The 20,360-nt window shown below is 41.2% G+C and overlaps 1 protein-coding gene across 10 annotated transcripts in view; it reads left to right on the top strand.

Annotated features, from left to right (window-relative positions):
* PATJ (PATJ crumbs cell polarity complex component) overlaps nucleotides 1–20,360 on the top strand; it is a 141,039-nt gene that overhangs the window by 549 nt on the left and 120,130 nt on the right. For 4 of the 10 annotated variants that reach the window (XM_059853655.1, XM_059853658.1, XM_059853650.1 and 1 more), the window contains exons 2-12: nucleotides 5,331–5,386; nucleotides 5,469–5,635; nucleotides 7,169–7,351; nucleotides 8,656–8,795; nucleotides 10,569–10,761; nucleotides 12,475–12,603; nucleotides 14,220–14,432; nucleotides 16,302–16,406; nucleotides 17,132–17,234; nucleotides 18,002–18,093; nucleotides 19,345–19,483. In XM_059853655.1, coding sequence (XP_059709638.1) covers nucleotides 5,365–5,386; nucleotides 5,469–5,635; nucleotides 7,169–7,351; nucleotides 8,656–8,795; nucleotides 10,569–10,761; nucleotides 12,475–12,603; nucleotides 14,220–14,432; nucleotides 16,302–16,406; nucleotides 17,132–17,234; nucleotides 18,002–18,093; nucleotides 19,345–19,483 — 1,486 coding nt within the window. In that variant the 5' untranslated portion in view covers nucleotides 5,331–5,364. Of the gene's footprint in view, nucleotides 1–5,326; nucleotides 5,387–5,468; nucleotides 5,636–7,168; nucleotides 7,352–8,655; nucleotides 8,796–10,568; nucleotides 10,762–12,474; nucleotides 12,604–14,219; nucleotides 14,433–16,301; nucleotides 16,407–17,131; nucleotides 17,235–18,001; nucleotides 18,094–19,344; nucleotides 19,484–20,360 lie in introns of all 10 variants that reach the window. The other 6 variants (XM_059853659.1, XM_059853656.1, XM_059853654.1 and 3 more) reach the window with 5 other exon arrangements.

The following is a 20,360-nucleotide window of genomic DNA, read 5'->3' as shown; positions in this document are numbered from 1 at the left end:
AGCACCAGATGACCCAGCTGTGTTTCCTTCCAACCTGACCCATCCTGGAATTCTCAAAGGGTTTCCAACCATCTCCTACTTCCAGAGCCAGACCTGTAAACAGCAGCTTGACCAGTCTAGCCATGGCCAGGGTACCAGCCTGCACTCATCCAGAGACCCCCCTGTGAAAGCCCTGCTGGCACCAGGGACCTCGACAAGTCCCTGAGAGCCTGGTATAGACAGGGCAGGGCTGAGTGACTCCCGGTGGCAGCCAAGAGCTCTCCATGGCACTGGAATCATCCTGGTGTTGTGTTGTTGTGCAAACAGTTCCCATTGCTCGGAGAGGCTGGCTCAGGGGGAGGAGAGGAGGGAAGTAACACACCTGTTGCAACACTTCCCATCCAGCGCCTGTCAGCCCAGGGATTCTTAGCAGAGCAGGTTTTTACTTTGTTTACGGGTGGTTCATGGGAACACAGTTCTTCCGCATTCCTTTTTGATTTGTGACCCTTGGAAGATCAGCGCGATTCCAGGTCTAACAGCTCTGTTCCCTGTGAAATGATTTGTTAGTTGTGCACACACCCATCAAAGTACCTAGGATTTACTGAGAATGACAATATTTAGCTACTGGAAACGAGTTTTCCATGAGAACAGGTTTCTGAGACCATGATTTTGCTTGGTGGAGAGGAGCTTTGGCATGAGCTCTAACTTCTGTCAGACAGCAGAGAACCCACACCGGCGCTTCCCTGGAGGCTGAAGTCCACAGGAATTCAGGTTCTGCTTGCTAAAGTTACCATGCCTGGAGAGTGAGGGAGGCTCCTCTTGATCTGCACCAAGACTGGTAATCACAGGTGCAGAGTGCTGTGTTTTCTTCACTTTCCTCCTCCTGTAGTCACTAATCAGGTATAAAACTCAGCCTGCCCACGCAGTATTTTTTCTTTTCAGCAATATTTAGCTGTGACCCACTGCACCTTGGAAATGTGTGGTGTATCAGCGTTCAGGTACTCACAGAAGCATTCAAATTTTTTCCTTCTGTCAAGTGCCTGGAGCAGTCAGTGTGTGCTCAACAGCATTTTTGTAAATCCTGCAGCATTGCACAGAGCAGAGGTGGTTTCAGTGGAAAGGTGTGTGCTGGGCTTGGTCTGACTGAATTTTTCTGTACCGTATAAGTAAAACTGAGCAAAACACATGTTAGAATAGTGGTTTTTCACAGTAGGGAGTCACTTGATGGCATGTAAACTATAAAATTTTGGATATCTGAAGTTCAGCTGATGGCATATTAGTACAATTTAGGATTAACATCACACTAACAAATGCTGTTTTCCCTTGCTTTTGCATTTATCAACCTTTAAACTGAAATTTTCCGAGTCAGAGGTCTCTGTGATGAGGAGGATGATATGCTCTGTATTAGTCACTCATGATAACAGGGCCAGGAAAAATTCCAACTGCATTAGTGCAGAAAGGTGACTTTGGATCGGGATGAGCCCGTTGGTTGCTGAGGCTGGTTGTGTTAGAAGCCTTTGAGAAACAGCAGCAATTAGTTAGGCACTTGTGGGCTTTAATATCCCCAAAGGTTCCAGCCAGGCTGAGTGGGGAGACCATCCCATAAGGCTGGACTTTTCCGGGAGGGATGCAGGTTGTTGGTGGCTGGGTTGAAGGACATGGGGCAGAGGTGGCTGTGGATGGGTGGGGAAGAAGGGGCAGAAGAATCCGTGCTGGCTGAACTGTGTCCTCCTCCAGCAGCAAAGCCCTCAATTTCCAGCTTCCAGCAGCCCTTTGTGGAGGGTAGCTGTTTGTCAAGGCTGCTGGTGGGATGTTGGGATGCCGTGCTCCCCTCTGGCTCTGGGATGTGCCGGAGCTGAGCGCTCCATGTCTCCATGCAAGTGGCAGGGGGGTGATGGCAATGGAAGACTTGAACCTTTCAGCTCTTCTGATGACCCTCTGCTGGCACCAGCATGGGGGAATTCCTTTTTCCTTGTGCTGCTTTTGAAGAAGATCCAAGTCTTGGGATTTCATACAAAACCTTCAGAAGCTTTCCCACTCCCTCGGATGTGTTGGGTTCAGCTCTCAGAAGTGAAGACAGTGGAACCCCAATTGGATGCCATTCTGGGGTTACACAACACAATCTCCTGAAATTCGTCATTTTCTCGATGATTTTATGGTTATGTTGGAAGTTGTGGCACAAATGTTGAACTGAAGTTTCCAATAAGATAAATAAGCATCCATAGGAGTTGGAGACTGGAGCTGGGATGTGGAGAGCATGAACTGATTTAGCAGGACAAACCAAAGTGTTTTGCAAAATCATTCTTCAAAATTAATGCCTAGGAATAGGAATGGACTTTCTAATATATCAACTGATGCTGACACTCTGCCTGGACTTAGAGTGTGTTTGGAAAGTGTTTAATGATAAATTGTTTGGGCTCTTAAACACAGAGATCAATAATACATGGAGTTGTGAGTTTCTCTGGTGCCCAAATGCAGGTCTTAGAGACCAGTCCTCAATTATCCATGACTGGAAAACTCTAAATTAGTTTGTATTTTCAGGAATCCCTTCACACCATAAGGAGCTGTTTGTTTTAATTTTTTCCTCCTCACTCTCTTATGGAAGAAAGGATAATAAAGAAATACTGAGTGTGGTTTTAACACATTGTCCAAAAAAAAAATCAGTAAAAAGCATTGCAAGCTGTCTGGAGGCCAGCTCTGATCATGAGGAACCCCAAAGTGCTGTGTAAACTTGAGCTGTTATTCAGTTATATCACCTGAGATCCACTTGGGCTTCCACTGGCACAAGTGGCTCTTAGGGACACTTGGACCAGCTCAAGCAAGAAGCTGAAACTTTCTTTAATATTTTTTTTTCCTCCTGTTTTGTACCTCCTTCTCCAGGGAACTTCTGCCTCGATGGAGCCAAGATCTCTTACCTATAATTCTTCTCCTTAAATTTAAATCTCCAATTTTTTCGAGTCAGTCCCCATTGGATAATTGCTGTTGTTACACCCCCAGCAAAGGAAAAAATGAAGTTTGGGTATGGTTAGCTCAGCACTTGGAGGCTGTTTTGGATTGGGAATGGATGTTTCTGGTGGTGCAGTTTGGTCCTGCTGTGAGGCATGGACACGTCACCCTGTCCCCTCTTGTCCCCCTCCTGCCAGTGCTGGCAGCTCAGAGCTGACTGGGCACAAAGCTCACCCCACCAAAACGTGAAGAATTCTTTCTGAATGTTTAGCTCCCTGTTCCACCTCACTGTGGGATCAGATGGAAAATGGAAAGGGAAGAATAAGTGCACAAAAGAGGGCTGGGGAGCTGGACCGGCCTCTTGGCTTTGGCTCTTGGGTGGGCATGGTGCTGTCAGTCGTCGTTATTTCCTGCCATGCTGGATTTCTTCTCTGGCTTTAATCTCTTCCTCTCCCCACTGCTGGTTTAAAGGTGTTTCAAGCCACTTCTCCTCACAGGAGTTATTTTCCATGCCTTTCTCCTTTTGGTTTGCTCGCTTTCCTCTTTTAACTGCTGATGAGAGGTAGAAAAACAGAGGAGGGAAGCGAATGGAGGGAAGTTAAACGTGGAAGAAAGAACAAATTTCCATATTCTTTGTCCTGATTTGTTAAGGTTCATGCTGTATTTTCAGTCGAGGAGGTTAAGTTTTGTCTTCTGGGTTTGATGAAGACTCAGGAGTGTGTAAGGAAATGGTGTTTTCATCTGGTCCTCAGAATCAGCTCTCTGCACAGAATCAAAGGCTGCTGTGCTCTCAGAGGTGTTTTACTTTGAATGGAAAAGAAAATAAAGCTGCAGCACTTTCAAAAGTGCAGATGCATTCCTGAAAATCTTTCAGGGGGTTGTATGGCACTACTGCTTCAACTCTTGCTACGAGTTTGATTTAAAATGACCTCCTAAATCTGTTAGGAGTCTTGCAATGAGACTCATTCTGCCTGGCCCTGGGTGGAAACCGCACAAAGCCACTGAGCTCTGCAGGAATTCCTGCAGGAGCCAAAGCTGCTGGGATATGCACAGGAAAGGGTGCATAAATCTGGAATTGTGGTTTGTGACACGCCTCCATCCACTTCTTTTTTCCAATTAGGTAAATCAACTTAACCTGACTCTGCAGGAGAAGGAATGCTACTCACCTGCATAATTAATATTTTGGTAAATAGAACAGTGTTCTCCCAGAATTCCAGGTGTTTTCAGTGTGAACAGAGAGAGTGTCAGAGGCAGGGCTGAAAGGGTCAGAGGTCCTGCTAGGAGAGAGTCCCTGGAATGTGCTTACCCTGGAGTCATGTTCACCACATGACCCTTGCTCCTCTTGATCTGCAAGACTAAAAAAAAAATGAAAAGCTTCTATATAGAGAGGGGGATATGGCTAGTCTTGTTCCAAAATAATTCCAAATCTATTATTCTGAAATTACACACTTATATACTGAATAGAATTAAAATTATGTAAATTGTGCTGTTAAATGGCTGACTTTTTTCAGAGGAGCTTGTACTAAGTGAAGGAAACTTGTTTGGTAGAGCTGCCTTGATAGATTTCACAATGACAGGCTCCACATCAACTTAATAACATGCAAGCAAGGGTACAAATTTATCATCTCTGCTAATTGCAAGTCTGTTGTTTTTATACTGCCATCTAGGCCTCAGCCCCTGTTGGAGACCTGTTCTGTTTGGCACTTTGGAGGAGCTTGATAAAGGATATTCTGCTCCTTAAAAGCTTAATAAAGAATATTTTGCTGTTCATGTGTGTAGAAAAGAGAAAGGCAAACACCTGTAGGAGAAGAGAACAGGCTTCCTTCTCCTGTTGTAAATCAGGCTGTGATAAAAACAGATCTTCCTCAGGAGTGTGTTGGAACAAGGATTAATATGCCAAATTTTGGGCTTTAATCCTGTGCTGTCCCATGAGTGAACTTCACTGTTTTATGGGGAAACACAAAGTTTTACCTGTATTGCCATCCAGCAAGGCTGAACTGTCATGATAAGACTACTGTCTACAAATGATCAGGTGGAAAATATCTTCTAAATAATAGGTAGATTTTAGCTCTGTCTATATCTGTGAAGATCACAGCTTTAATGTCAATATTCTAAATAATTTGGTTGAACATGTCTGTCTCAGTTTTTCCTTTTCAGTTTTTTTTAACTGCATTTTTTATTCTTGTTTGGAAGAGTTGTTCATATTTCTTCCTCTGTGTGAAAGGAAAAGCACGTGGAACAAGGAAAACTTTTTGGATGTAGTACTACTACTTTTTGGGGTAGTAGTATTTTTTTATTAAATTTCTTGTAGTTAGCATGGTATTATTGCATTTATCAAATGTTACTGATCTGTTTTGATCTGTCATTAATTAATTTGAATTTTTTTTTGTTTAAACTTGAGCCAGGTTCTTCTGATCAATTCCAAAACCAGCCCTCAACATGCCTGAAAATCCAGCAGCAGGTAGGTGGTCTGAAAATGATTCCTTTTGCTGAGCACTGAGCCAAGCAGCTCCATTCCTAACCTGGCCTGGTTTGTGGTGCAGATAAGCAGCAGGTGCTGCAGATCCTGGATCGGCTGCAGGCAAAGCTGCAGGAAAAAAGGGATTCCCAGCACCAGGAAAACCTGGCTGTCCTAAGGAACACCCTCAGGAGCCCCCTGTTCAACCAGATCCTGACTCTCCAGCAATCCATCAAGCAGCTGAAGGAGCAAGTGAGTGTGAAATTACTGCTGTTGGTGTGATGATGACTCTGGGCCAGTGGAACTTGGATCAGCGAGTGTAGGCGTGTGTTAACGAGGCACTCTCGTTAATAAGCTGTAACCTGGTGCTAGTGAGTGTTGGGCCTTTCTTTTCTTCTGTGGAGCTGGTGTCTGCAGAGGCACTGCTGAAATGAGAAGTGGTTTTGCAACCAAGAGGTCATGGGGCAACGTGCTTTGAAAGGGATGCAGGACAGGCGGGGTTGTGTTGGAAAAAAACAGCTGCAAAAGACATCAGCTCCAGTGTTGGAACTGGGATCCTTTGTTTTTCACTGAAGCTAAGTGCTGTTTATCAGCCCACTGGCAGCATTTTTTCCTCCCTAAAAGACAGCATCACTTAGTTCCTGCTAATTTTTACAAGAATGCTTAACCTGCTTTGGCAAGTAAAGTGTAGAAAACCCAGCCTGAAGATTTGCCAAGCTCTGATGCAGCTGTACCCAAGCGAGTTTTAAAATGACTTGACTTCAGCAGAGGTTGGAACTTCTGTGGTTTGGTTTGTAAAGCCAAGTGACACTTGATTTTGTGCACATGGGCATGGACAGGTCTCACCCTGCAGCTAAGTTAAAATCATCAGCAAACTGAAAACAAGGGAGTGACCAGCAGGGTGGGTGTCAGGGGGACAAGGCTGTCCCTTGCCCGGTGTATTGCAGGTGTTCCTGCCTGGCTGGCCTGGTGGTGGCTTATCCCTCCCACCCAAGTTCCCATCCCTTCCTTCCAAGGCTTGGATGCACGTCTGCAGGCTGTTAAACAAATGTATGAAAATGCAAATGTATCTAAGAAGTGGCATAGTGGGGTTTGTATTTAGAATGTTCAGAATTCTCATATCTAGAAAATTTGGGTTTTCTTGAAATTCTATTTAAGCCTGGGCAGCTTCATTCAGGATGGGATTTTTCCAGTTTATTTTGTCACACTGGAAATATTTTTCATTTCTTCATTATCAGTGAGGACTAGAAGTGCAAGTTCCAGCAGAGATAACATGTTCTGTGGTAGTTTATACCCTGGGCTCTCCTTGGGGAGGGGATAATACAAAAAAGGCCTCAGGCTCCTGAATGACTCAAAATACTTGAATTTTTGTGCCAGATTTTTATATAGGTTTCCCTAACAGTTGCAGCAGTGCTTGAGAGCCTCTTTAGTGTTTGGTGCTTTTGCATGTGTTGTTTCTGGAATAGCAGGGTGAAAAGAGGGTAAGGGGCACGGGCAGGGGAGAAGCATGAAAGAAACAGAGAAAAATGAGTGGAGTAGAAACACAGCTGAAACTCCTGAAACACAGGGAACTCCTGAAAAACAGTTTAAATTTGATGTGGTAGCTTGGTTATAGATTATATATTACCACTGCCTGATTTATACAGGTGAGCATATTTGTGTGAATGGGCATATGTGAACACAGGGTTTTTTGCTCCTTGGGCAGCCTGCACATAAAATGGTATTTGTGGAAAGCCCTTCTTTTGTTTTCAGTAGCTTTTCCACACCTCTGCTCATTTTCAACAGCTCAATTACATGCCTCCTGACCGCTCGGTGGATTTTGATTTTACCAAGAGGGGGCTGTTGGTGTTTGCTGACAAATCAGTCACTGCTGGGACTCCTTGCTCTTCACCTGGACCCAGAGCATCAGCCTTCACTCCAAACCTGGCAGTTAATGAATTTAACATGATCATTCAGCAAATGGCAAAGGTAAGGCTCTAAGGTTTAGTGAACCAAAAGTTTTTTTTCATTTTGGAGCATTTCAGGCTACTTTTTTTGTTGTGTGTCTGAAGCGTGGTGCCTCCTAACCAGGAGAGAGTAGAAGTGTTGAGAACTTTTCCCTCTGGAAGATAATGTCAGCAATAGGAAGTGGCTTGGTGGCTTGTTTTGTTTTTTTAACTTCCATTGCCAATTTTCTGTTTTACTTTCTACCAAACACACCAACGTAGTAAGGAAATTTCAGCTGCCAGAAAACATTTTTGGTATTTGATGACACTTAATTTAAAACGGACATTTTCAGCAGAAAGTTGTTTTGATGGAGGCACTTGTTTATCAAGTACATTTTAAATTGGAAACGTACCAACTTGATAAACAGTGCAAAGGATTAAAAAAACTAGCACGTAATATTTTATTTAACTCTTTATTTAGTACGTCTTAACTTTGCCAGGCAGATGCAGATGCACCAAATTCCCTAAGAATTTGTACAGGTGCAGACATCCACCCATGTGGGATTGGCATTTATACTACAAATGTATTGTTCTGTGTTATTTTGAACCCTTAATTTAATTGCTTAGTCACGCCTTTCTATATTAAGTAACTGTTGCTAATTGACTACCTTAATGTAGCTGTAATATTTTGAGCATTACTCTTCTCATTAGTGTGTCATTAACTCATCAGAGATAAGATTTAGCAGTAGAGGCTGCACGTTATTTGGAATAAAAGAGCTGTGATAACAGTGCGTTCTCCCAGTAATATTTCCCAGTAAACAACCCCAACAATTTTGGATTAGAACTGAAAAACAGGCAGTTGCAAAAGCAAACTTATTTTAGCATTAAGTGTGAAGCTTCAGGAAGGGGGAGGAAATTAATTTCTTTATTTAAAAGCTGCAGCCTTTTGAATGCACACCTAAAAATCAGCATTAAAAGCAAGGGGAGCCAAAAGACAAGTAGTTTAGTTTAGCTATACAGCATTTCCAGAAATCCCAAATATATTGCTCTAGACAGCACTTCGTTCATAGTTTTCATCCAGTTTGGAATTCATCTCATAATGTGAATGAAGTGTGAAAGCAGCTCTTAAATTCCCTGAGGTTTCAGAACCTCAGAGTGCTTGCATATCCAATACGTTGCCATATTAAAAATAATAAATGGAGGAGCTTTTATAGAAATAACATATTCAGTATTTTGCCTTTGTTTAGTCTTAGGAGGAGAATAATTCTCCCAGTGTTCATAAATTTCCAACTAGCTCATTCTGTTGCATTGAAAATTAGTAAATCATTTTATCTTCTGTTTTATTAGGGAAGACAAATAGAATCAATAACGATTGATAAACCTTCTGTTGGAGGTCTGGGATTTAGTGTGGTTGCCCTTAAAAATCCCAGCCTGGGAGAAGTTGGTATCTTTGTCAAGGAAGTCCAGCCAGGAAGCATAGCTGACAGGTGAGATCTTCATAATTGTGTTGGGAAATTGTATTTTCCATGGAGGGAAAAGTCATGACCTTCACGTTGAAAACTCAATCAGAATAACATGTTTGTCTGGGTTATCTGGTGGGATATTTTGGTGGTGGTATCTTGAATTCTGGCTTTTCAGCTGAAAGGGACTCATGCTTTGAGGATCAGGTTTTCAGATGAGTTTTAAATTTCCGAGCCATTCATAAATGGAATTTCCAGAAATCATGACTCACTTTTGACAATCTTGAGTCCTGATTAAAAAACCAAAAGAAAACTCAGAAAAGAATACAAAGAAAATAAAAATTAGATTCTCTTTTAATTTTTATGCTTTGTGTCCCTGAAAGATTTTTTTCCTTTATTTATGTGCCTCTGACAATGCCCTATTTATAGCTGGTTTTACTGTTTGTTTCCTGTGTAAATTTAGATCCACTCCTCCCAACAGATCCCTGCACAGATGTCATCATAGAATCGAGGCTTCAGGCAGTTTCTTCCTGTATTGTCTGTGGGTTTTCACCCAACAACAAAAGACAGAGCAATCCTTTAAAAATAAAATGCAATTGTAAAACCACAAGAGTTGGCATGAGACAAACGCAGTGCTTGGAATTATGTCTCAAGAAAAATGTGTCTAGATTTCAAGTCATTGGTGTCACTTTTTAAATAACACATGTCAGGAAGTGCCAACACAGGATGACAAAAAGAGTGGGGAGAGGTTGGAATGATAATGGCGATGGGCCCGCAGAGAACACACCAGAGAACACTTAAAGAAAAGCATATTAAGGCTCTTTCAAAGTGGAGACAGATGGACTGATCCGGATGTCAAAGGAGGGTGAATATCTCACTTTAGGATTTGATGACCTGCTGCTCACTTTCTTTGATGAGAGAATCTGAAATATGGTTAGTGCTCGAAGAAAGTGATTTCTGGGAAACATCTTAAACGTGGCACGACAAAAAGGAAGTTTCAAATGCCTTAGTTAAGATGTGCAGCTATATTGTTTGGGAGTTTATAAATTTCCCCAGCATGCTTCCCATTTTGCTTCTGAGACAAGATCTCCTGGAGACTTTTTTGGATTCCTACAGAGCTTTGAAGGCAGTGTCTGTCTATGTAACAGTTTGGTCTCGTGCTCAGAATGAATATTTAACAAAGGAGATGAGTGATGGTTTCTCTCTTGTCACAAATCTAAATTCATCACTGGGGTGAATTAACTGTGAAATTTATATTATCTCAAGGTAGCAACTGAACTGCGTGTTGCTCCAAGAAAGTTTCACGTCTGAATCTTAATACTGTAAATTTTAAGTAAAATATAAATATGCAGCACATCAATCTTTAGAATAACTAGTGATAAAAGACAGCATCAAAGCCTGAGTTGTGGGTTCTTAGAGGTGGCATCATGTAGTGCTAAACATAATGAAGAATAGTTCCTAGTTCATTGTGTAACTACAAAAATACTTTTTTCTGCTTTGTAGTTCAATATCATCGAGAAAGTATAAGGGAATTGCAATTAAATTTTGCACAGAAGCAAAGTAAAGAAGTGTGCAAATTTCTGTACCATGACAAAGCAAAGTGTGGCTGGGCAGTTTGGAACAGTGTGGGTGGAATGGAGTGTGTAAGCTGGTGAAGGCACCCTGATAAGCAGATTTTTAAAGCACATAAACATTTAACCTTGCACAACTGCGTGTTTTGCCTGCTCACATTTCAGTTACAGGAGCCTGACATGAAGTCACTGTGCTGCATTAAAAAATTGCTTTCAATGTTTTGTTAAGGGATCAAAGACTGAGGGAAAATGACCACATACTGGCCATTAATTGCACGCCATTGGATCAGAACATTTCCCATCAGCACGCCATTGCCCTCCTCCAGCAATCCACAGGATCCCTGCATCTGGTGGTGGCTCGGGAGCCACTTCAAGGGAACAGCAGAACTGCCTTGTTCAGTGATGTAAATCCACCTGAGACTGTGAGTCCTTGTAATACTGTCCAAATCAGATTTCGAGCTGGGCTGGATATTTTATTTTTTTTTTCCCCCCGTGGCTGTGAAGTGTTTGTGTTAGCAAGTTTTACATGGAGGGATTTTTTCCTTTAATCAGATTTTATGTGGGATGACATTTCATTTAGACTCACCGTGCTGTAAGCACAGAGCTTCCATTGCAAAGCTGCCTGGTGGAGTTGTTATAAAACAGATCCTGCGTTTTTATGGGATAGCAGAAGCTTTAGTAGATCACCATATTCTTATCAGCAGGGTCTGTTCAGCACAGGCTGGATGAAGCATTTTGTGAGAGTACCCAGCTGAAACCTACTTGTGCTCAGCAATTAAAGATGCTCTGATTACCTCTTAAAAGAGAGTAAACATAACCTGCCATGAGCACTGCTTGGAACAGCCCATCCAATTTAAACTGGCACTGCTCACACCAAAAAGCCTTGTCTTTGTTTTAAAAAACAAACACAATTTATCTGTTAAAGAACCTCTCAATCCCTGTTTATTTATCAGCTTGGGGTTTTTTTGTTTTTTTTTTTTTTTCCATCTGCAAATTTCAGTGATTGGGAAGCCTTTTGTTTTTGTGACAAAGGAGAGCTTGTCACTGGGACATGTGATAAACCAGGGCTGAACTTCCATCTGTGTTCCACCCATATGGTCCAGGTGGCTTCCCTGAATTCGGACAAACTGCACACCTAAATCCAGGGATTGCAATATTGGAATCTGTATTTATTATGCTAGCAGATTCTGATGAAAAGCTGGGTAAAAGCAGTGTTTTTCTTTATTCTTAGCAATTATTTCCCTCATGATTATTACAGAGGTAGTGAAATCTGAAGGTTTGAGTGGATAATCAATATTGTTTATTGCCCTGAAAATTTTAAAGAATTAAATTTTAACTGCTTTTTCATTGAAAGATCTGCACTGAACAGACTAACAAAATAAAATACAAATATATATCTCTGCAGGGGGTCTTTAAACTTCTTTTATGATATTTAACTGGCTTTGGCAAAGATTTTCAGTATGCTAATAAATCCTTTATTCGCAGAAGACTTAAATCTGCCTACTTTGCTCCATTTGGGCCTGTATGAGATATTAATCTGACAGAAACATTGGCTGGGTTTTGGTTGCTTAACAGCTTTGTTATTTTCAGATTGTCTTGTAGAACATAAGGTCATGGTGGAGCGGAGCTTAGAAATTTGCTTCCAATCCAGTATGGCAGAATATTGTGCTGTGCTATTAATTCAGTGCTGAATGGGGGTGTTCAGAGTGTGTAAGTGAAATAACAGAAATGGGAATTTGGGCAAGGCTAAGTGAAAACTGGGCCAGTGCAAGCTCCTTGCCTCTGTTTTTCCCTCTTGTTTGCAGTACTCTGGATTTATGAAAAACTAAAAGGATGCTTTTCATTTTGGCAGGAAAACCTTAAAATTGCTTTTTCTTAGTCAAGCTTTTTCCTGGTATCCTGTTACCCCGAGAGTGGAGGACAGAAATGTGTGTTTAAAAACAGATGAGAAATCCCACTGCGTGTTCATGAGGAAATGGAGCTGAGTGAACAGAATCCCACAGATCCTCCAGCATGTGGGGTGGAGACAGAAAACTGCTCTGATTAATTCTCCTCCTTCCCGCTGCACGCGAAAGTGAGAAACGTTAACGACGGTCCGAAATTAAAATCTCCTGTTTTTATTTTATTAATTGCAGATTCACTGGGGCCACGTTGAAGACGTTGAGCTGATTAACGATGGCTCAGGATTAGGCTTTGGAATTGTAGGAGGAAAGTCGAGTGGAGTAGTTGTAAGAACAATTGTTCCTGGGGGATTAGCAGATCGGGTAATTTGTTATATTATGTCACTTCTTGTTTGATTGCAAAGTATAATTAACCGCTTTTGACAGTCTTAAAATAAACTAATATACTTAAACAAAAGGAAGCTGGTAGCATCAAAGTCTGAATGCCAGCACGTGGTTCATAAACACATAAAGGTTGAAGGTATGATTGAGGGAAAAGTCAGCAGCTGATATAAATTAAGTTGTTCCTCGGACAAGATTTGGCTTTTGTAACATTGTTGAACATGCAGAAATTATGAAAAGTTGCCTGATACTTGGTATTTTCAGCCCTTGGTCAGTCTGGGGCAGGACAAATACTCTGTAGAATTTGTCACATTTTGCAACACCCGTGGGGACAAACTCTCCAAGTGAATTCTCAGGCAAGAAAATCTGCCCTCCCAAAGTCACTGCAATGCAAGATTCAGTTTAGAGATTGAAAATGTCCTATTTTCAGTGGGTTTCCGTGTTTTGATCCCTGCCTTGCAGCCTGACCAGTTCAAGGAGACACTTAGGTTTGTGCAAAGCCTTTTGAAGTTGCACAGGCACAGTTTGCACCTCTGGTTGTTTGTCTTTAGAGACTCAGTGCTGAGTGTTGCTGCGTTTCAGGACTGGAATGCTTGCAGTAGCAAAACAGATTCAGATTTTTCAAGCAAATTTGGTCCTGATAAGTTAAAATATGTGAGGACCAGAACCCCTGCAGACAAAAGAGAGAGGCAAAAGTACTTCCTCTAGTACAGGATGGAATAAAAGCTGGGAGTTTGGAGAGCTTTATTGGAAAATGTTGGCTTTTTCTCAGCTGTCTCCCTCTGAACCTTCCGTGTATAAATGAGTATATTTTAATTTTTGTCTAGCACCTGTTTTGCTGTAAGGAATAAAGTGTTTTGGCTACCAATGAAGCATATAAGCTAAGAACTCACCACATCATTCTCAGCTGAATGAGGCATCATTAAGAACATGTGAAATAATGAGGCATGTACATGTTAAAATTGGATGAGTTTGTAAATGAGTTTGAGTTGGTTCTGGGAGTAGCTCTGATTGCTGGATAAATCAGTGCACCAAAGGTGGTGTGGAGCTGTACTGATCAATACCAGCTGAGAATTTGGTGATAGAAAATCTTGCTTGTGATGGGAATGATGATGTATGTCATGAATCCTAATTATCAAGTAAAAAATAGATTGTGTGGAGTCTTGTTACCTTTAGTGGATTTACTCACTGAAGTTGGAGCTGGTCACATGAGAAAAAAATTGCCAAGCTAATATAGAAGTATGAGGGAAGAACTCTGTAAAAAACTCCTAAATCAAAATGCTGTGCTCATATTCCAACTCCTACCTGATGAGGAATATTCTATGAAACAGACTGCACAACAATCTGGGAGATTATAAAACATTGTTGCTGCCTGTTTTCTCCTAAATGAGCAAAACAGTGGGAAAAACAGCACATAACTGTGCAAACGAGTCCTTGGGTTATTTAAAATGTTGCCATGGTGGTCATTTTTCCTGGCATTTTCTCACATTGGTTCTCATGGCCATGAAGATGCCCCTACACAGTTTCAGTTTTGTGATGGAACAGATACTTTGTGGATGGACTGGAAACACTTTTTGTCATTTGATTTGCCTTCGAAGGACGGGAGGCTGCAGACAGGAGACCACATCTTGCAGATTGGAGGGACCAACGTGCAGGGGATGAGCAGTGAGCAGGTTGCCCAAGTGCTCAGGAACTGTGGGAATTCTGTCAGGATGATCGTGGCAAGAGACCCCAAGTGTGAATTCATGGAGGCTCCACCAGCTCCCCTGAGCTGGCCAGTCAGCACATTGCCTTCCCTTCCAAATGGAAATGTGAGTATCTGCTGCTTCCTTGGGGCATTTTTAAGTGTGTTTGTGGCTTGTGATCAGAAAGGAAGGAGAGATCAGAGGGTTCTTGGGCCCTAAAGTGCTTCTCCTCTCTTGAGTTTCCAGATATATGCTTGTGTTTAAGTGGTCATTATTACAGCCCTGCCTTCTATAATTTTCCCCTTTTTCCTCTATCTTATTAATACCTATAATCTTGGGGTTGGAATGGCCAGCTTTACAGAATTTATTTCAGAGTGGCTGATTTAATTACCAAGACCATAAACATTATCGATAAGTGGTACTTTTAGTTCTTCTTCTTCTTAGCTCGTTACATTTTTTCTAATCAATCATTTGTAAGTGGATTTAAAACTGGACTCTGAATTTCCCTAAGTCTGAAATCCAGAGAGCCACGGCCACACCAGAATTATTCAGCACAATCATCTTTTTATGAAACATAAGTGTAATGTTTTCATAGTCTACGCTACTGCCTGTGATAGGAAATATATCTAAAAATTTTGAAACTTGTTTTAGCAAATCTTATCATGGTCATATCAAAGTCTCTTGTTTTTGAAGTCATTCTTTTCAGTTTTGAGTAATTAAAATCAACAAATGCTACACTAAGTGTACAGTAGGTCTCGAAACATAAACAAAGCTGTGCTTGTGTACCATCTGCTGCTACTGTGCTGCTTAGATTTAGGTGTAGAATCTGAGTAGCCTTTTCTTTCTTGTTTAGTTTCTTGAATATGAGTGGAGAGAGCTGGGTTGGTTTTTTTGATTTGTTTTTTTTGGAAGCACTGTTTTTAAAGGTCAGAGTAGAAGTCACTTTGCTCCAAACTCGCCCCTTTGCTCACTGGGCACAGTCACTGCAAAGGCAGATTTGTGTTTTACACCCCTGGGAAAATGCTGTGGCTGTGTCAGTCAAGGATTTGGGGTCCTTCTCAAGCTCCTTTTCTCCCCAGGGTTCCCCAGGAGGGATCAGAGCAGCAGGAAATGCAGTGTCCAGGAGATGGGAGGGGTGATCTGCATCCCTAAGGCTGGAGTCTGAGCACGGGGCTTGTCCAGTATTTGACAAGAGGCTCTCCAAGGGAATCAGCATTGTTATGAGGCCCTGACTGGATCATATTCTTTCCTGACTGGTTCATATTTTCCAGGGCCCATATTAGGGGCAAAATAAATAAATTTCTATTTTTTGTAGTGGTCGTAGTTTTGTTTCCTCCACAAAATACTGATTTTCTCTCTTCCTGTTGTCACTGATCAGCCCTGAGCACTGTAAATGCTGCAGCCTTTTTAAAATGTGATTCCTTCTTGGTGTCTTTTCAGTGTCCTCTGTTCTCCTGCTACGCAATTTAGAGGGGGAAAAAATCATTTTCTGAACTAAATAGTGCCTTCATGTGTAGATCTAAAGAAACTCCTCTTCCCGGTGCCAGGAGAAATTTGCAAAGACAGGATTAGTTGTTAATCTGAATGTATTTATTAATTTAATGATGATTTCAATGATCTACCACTCAGTTTGTGTCAGATTTATAATGGAACTTATCCCTAAAATCGCGTTTTTCTCTGGTTTATGAGCACTTTCACTAGCTGTGAGCTTTGGAGTGGAAAATATTTTCCTTTTCTCTTTTTTGCAAACCAGCAGAAAGGCATTTTTAATAGGTGGTTAGTTATTTTCAGTTTTATATTCATATTTAATTTTCTTTGAATCCTCTGTGGTAGAGAATAACTGAAACTACTTCTGTGTGTGAGCACAAGAAAACAATCTTATTATCTGTACTGCCCAAAATAGTGACAGCAGAGTGCAGCCAGCTTGTGCTGACTGTATTTAGGACCTTGCACTTTGATTTTTCTGGACTTCATTTCAATTATTTTGCATCCCAGCAGGAGTGTCACTTGGAGAGAAATGTCTGTAGCCAGAGCACTGACTCTGAGGAGCTTTTTGAAGATGAAAACAGCCAGGCTCTCAAGGCCACAGCTCCATTCCAGGTGCTGCTCTGGGCTTGTTTACTGTAGATAAGTGACAGCATCCAAACTTATCTTCATCTCCATCAGCCTCTTATGGAGCCAGGGAGCTGGAAGGCATTTAATGAGCTTAATGACTCTGCTGGTGGAGGGAGGTGTGTGTGATCAGGAGATAGTGCCCATTGATTTCCCTTCCATTGAGAAGGGAAATAGGAATGGCTGCTTTTCATATTGGTCCTTCCTCAGCTGATGCTTGGCAAGCATTTGATTGAACTTCTCTTTTTTCACTCCCTTATGAAATGTTTTCCATTTTCCCAGTCCCTTTTTTGCTGTTGGCAGTGACAGGATCCCTCTTGATTTCATCACTTTAACAGACCTTACTCTCATCATCTTCTTTTTGATCTCACTGCTCTGTATCTGATTACAGAAAGAAAACAACTCCATGTATTGCAATTTATCCCTTGCAATCCCAGATTTATGTGCTTGATTGTTTTTCTCTTTTGGTCTCACCAGTGTCTTTACTGTTCCCTGTTTGAACTCTTGCCTTGCAGTTCTGATTTTTACTGCTCAGAGGAGAGTTGCACAGACATCCCAGGGCCAGCTTTGTAGGGACTTTACAAATGAATTTACATTGCATTTAAATAAAAGGAAAATCACTTCTCACTTCTGAAGGTCTTAATTAACCCGCAATATTGTAATGGCACTGGGAAATTATCAGAATTTTTTACTAACTTGTGCTTTATTTATAGGATAATGACAACTTTTTTGATACCTATGACGTTGAACTTATAAAAAAGAATGGGCAAAGCCTGGGAATAACAATTGTTGGATATGCTGGCGCATGTGATATAGGTGAGTTGTTCAGGATTTAGGAATATATTGGTCAGGGGCTTCTCAAATACCCTTTATTGACCATGGGGAAAATGAATGGCTCCTGCCTGTGCTAGGGTATGGAGACATGAAATTCACTGGAATCACAGATCAGCATCTCCTATTTAGTGGGAGTTTGTGAAAGGGAAGTGTTAGTGTTTCAGAGGTTTCCAATTTTGTTTTTTCTTTGTTTTTATTTCCTTTTTCTCATTGGGAGTTAGAATTAATAATCAAACTGCAAACATGACAAAGGACAGCTTTTCTGATTTCCACTTTTCTCTTCTCTTTTTTTTAAGGAAAAATCCTTTTTCATTAAGATTTAAAGTACTAAATTCTTTAGCTGTAAGATGATTGAAGTCCTGATCAAAGTCCTTAAGCACATACTTTACTTTTAGCTTAGTTAGTCCTATTGAAATCAAACGCAGCATGGATTTAAGTGATTGTGGTTTAAAGCCTGGGTAAGCACAAGGATGAATCCATGGAGGAGGTGGCCTTTTGTGAGCCATTTTAAGGGAAATATTTGAGGTCAGTGTACAGGTGGTTGTGTCAGTGCTGGGTTTTTTTCCACCAGAGAGCCTCAGTTTTGTGTCAGGCTGTGGGAGTGGTAACGTGCAGATGGTGGTGGTTTACACAATCCTCACTTTATGGGCAGAAGGAAGTGTGTGAAAAAGACTGGAATTAAAAATCTTAATAAGAAAAGAAGCAAATTAGGTTAATGCAGTGACTTATTTCTCTTCCCCTTCCCCCAGCAGAACCTTCAGGGATTTTTGTGAAAAGTATAATTCCTGGGAGTGCTGCTGACCACAATGGCCAAATTCATGTTCATGACAAAATTGTTGCTGTAAGTAGAATACTGTGCTTATATATTGCTGTAGAGCTAATACATTTCACATCTCTCTTAAAAGAACAACATAGTAAAGACTTTCTAAAATTAATTAAACCTCCTCTGCTTTGCAGAAGAAATAATTTGGAGGTTCATGTTTGTTTAGGTAGACTTGTGACAGAAATGAGCTTTGGCTTGCTGTGGTTAAAGTATTATTTTATATTCAAAGAAATAGTAAATAGTAGTTAACTGTGAAAGAGGCAAGCATTTGGATTAAAGTGTTTCAGAGTGGAGAATCTTGGCTTTTGGCCTGCAGTAAAGATGAGCAGCATTAACTTCTACTTCAATTGAATGGGACTCGAGGATTGTTAAGATTCTGCAAGATGTGGCACATTGTTTGTGTTCCTTAATGGCTCTGGAGTGTGGATACAATCAAAATGTTAATGGTCACAATTTAGGTTTAAAAGCCCAAGCTTTATGTGTAGAAAAATGGAAAAACCATTGAGTAACAGTGAATTGAATAATAGCCAATTTTGCATTCACAGCACAAGCAGGAATGAATTCCACAGTCTTTTTGTTTTAAGAGATAATATTTATAGAGATATGATTTTAAATTACTTTTAAAATGTGTGCCATGCCAGACCTTCCAAAGTCAGCTTCTCCTCTGTGAGAGCAAAAATTAATATAACCTTTTATCTGCAGGAAAGGCCCTACTGGTGCATGATCTGACAGTGAGGTGAACAGAGCACTTTGGGTGTAAATTAAAATATCTGATAATGTAAGAATTGGGCTGTTTAGGGGGGATTATACAAACAGTTGTTTGTAGAGGCTTGTGTGGGGCATGTTAGAAATCCATGAGAAAACCAGCAGTGATAATGAACTGAACAGAGTTCCAGGTTGGATACTCTGCTTGGAACCTTCATCCACAGTCCTTGTCAAGCTGGTTTTGGTAAGCAAAAAAAATTTAAGGAAAAATCTGTGCATACTTGTATCAGATTAGTAAATTCTGTTTTGTGGTTGTCCCCACGAAAACAGAAAGAAGAAATTACTATTGTGTTTCCTCTTAGAATGCATTTTGGAAATAAATTCTCATCAGTGAAATGTAACAGATTTAATGAGATTGTTTTGCAAATATTGCTGTCTTGGGAGAGTAACCCTGTAATTCCTGCACTGAATAACGTGGCCGTTGCTTACAGCCTGTGAAACTCCACAGCACAGCCTGAGAATGCAGCACAATTACTGTTATTTGGTACAATTTTATTGTTTTAGGTTGATGGAGTCAACATACAGGGTTTTACCAACCAAGAAGTGGTGGAGGTACTGCGAAACACGGGGCAGACTGTTCGTCTCACCTTGCTTAGAAGGAGACCTTCCTTTGCTATTTCCTCAGAAACACCTTCAGGGAGAGGTAATTCTGTTTTTCTAGCAACTGGTTTTATTTTTCACTCAATTTACAGTTGCCTCATTTGACAGTTCAGGACTGGATACCACATGATCCTCAGTTTCTTTAATGGTGCACTGTAGAAAATGAAGATGCTTAAAGGAGGAATGGAAAGAAACTAAAATTAGAGATTCAGGAAAATTCAGTGCAAAACTTCTGTGTAGCCACCCCATCAAACAGAAGGAAGGAATTAGTGAGGTGCTGTTACTATTTCCTTTATTTTGCAGCATATGATTTGGGGATTTTTCATCTGTTTTTACAGTGCAGCCAACTGTTCCAATCTTTGTGTCCCCTGAAGCTGTAGGGCCTGAAATTCTTAGTGTGGCCCCCAGGAATGAGGGAAAACCAGAACAGAAGGATAATCTTCACAATGAAAAGGAGCAGAGCCTGCATCAAGCAGGTAGATAGGGTACCTGGCAGTGCCTCTTCTGGGTTCTGGTTAAAGGCTACCATATTTAATCCATTTTCAGCACTGATGGGTTGGCTTAAAACATCTTTACTTCAGGAAGCATTGCAGGGCAAAAGCTAAAGATCTACCTCTTGGATCTAACCAGCTCTTCCCACAGTCCACAGGTCTGCTGAGAGTGGGTTCTGAGATATCTCAGGATTTGTGATTCTTTGGATTTTCTTCCTTGCATAAAATTTGCCCTTTTCCAGGCAGCAGTGGTCCCCTTTGTTTAGGGAGGGATTTTTCCACCAGTGAGTGGAGGTGCAGCTCTTTTGGTACTCAGGAATGACTCTCATTAGCTCTGGAGAGCTGAAAGCCTCCAGCTCAGTGATCCCTCTTTGTGGTCCTGCTCCTGCACTGATGACCTGAGGTGTGCAGTTTTCTCCCAGCACAGAC

Source organism: Haemorhous mexicanus, chromosome 9 (assembly GCF_027477595.1).
Source record: "Haemorhous mexicanus isolate bHaeMex1 chromosome 9, bHaeMex1.pri, whole genome shotgun sequence".
NCBI classification, from domain to species: Eukaryota; Metazoa; Chordata; class Aves; order Passeriformes; family Fringillidae; genus Haemorhous; species Haemorhous mexicanus.
The sequence above is the reverse complement of the archived record's forward strand: the minus strand, read 5'-3'. Positions and strand labels throughout refer to the sequence as shown.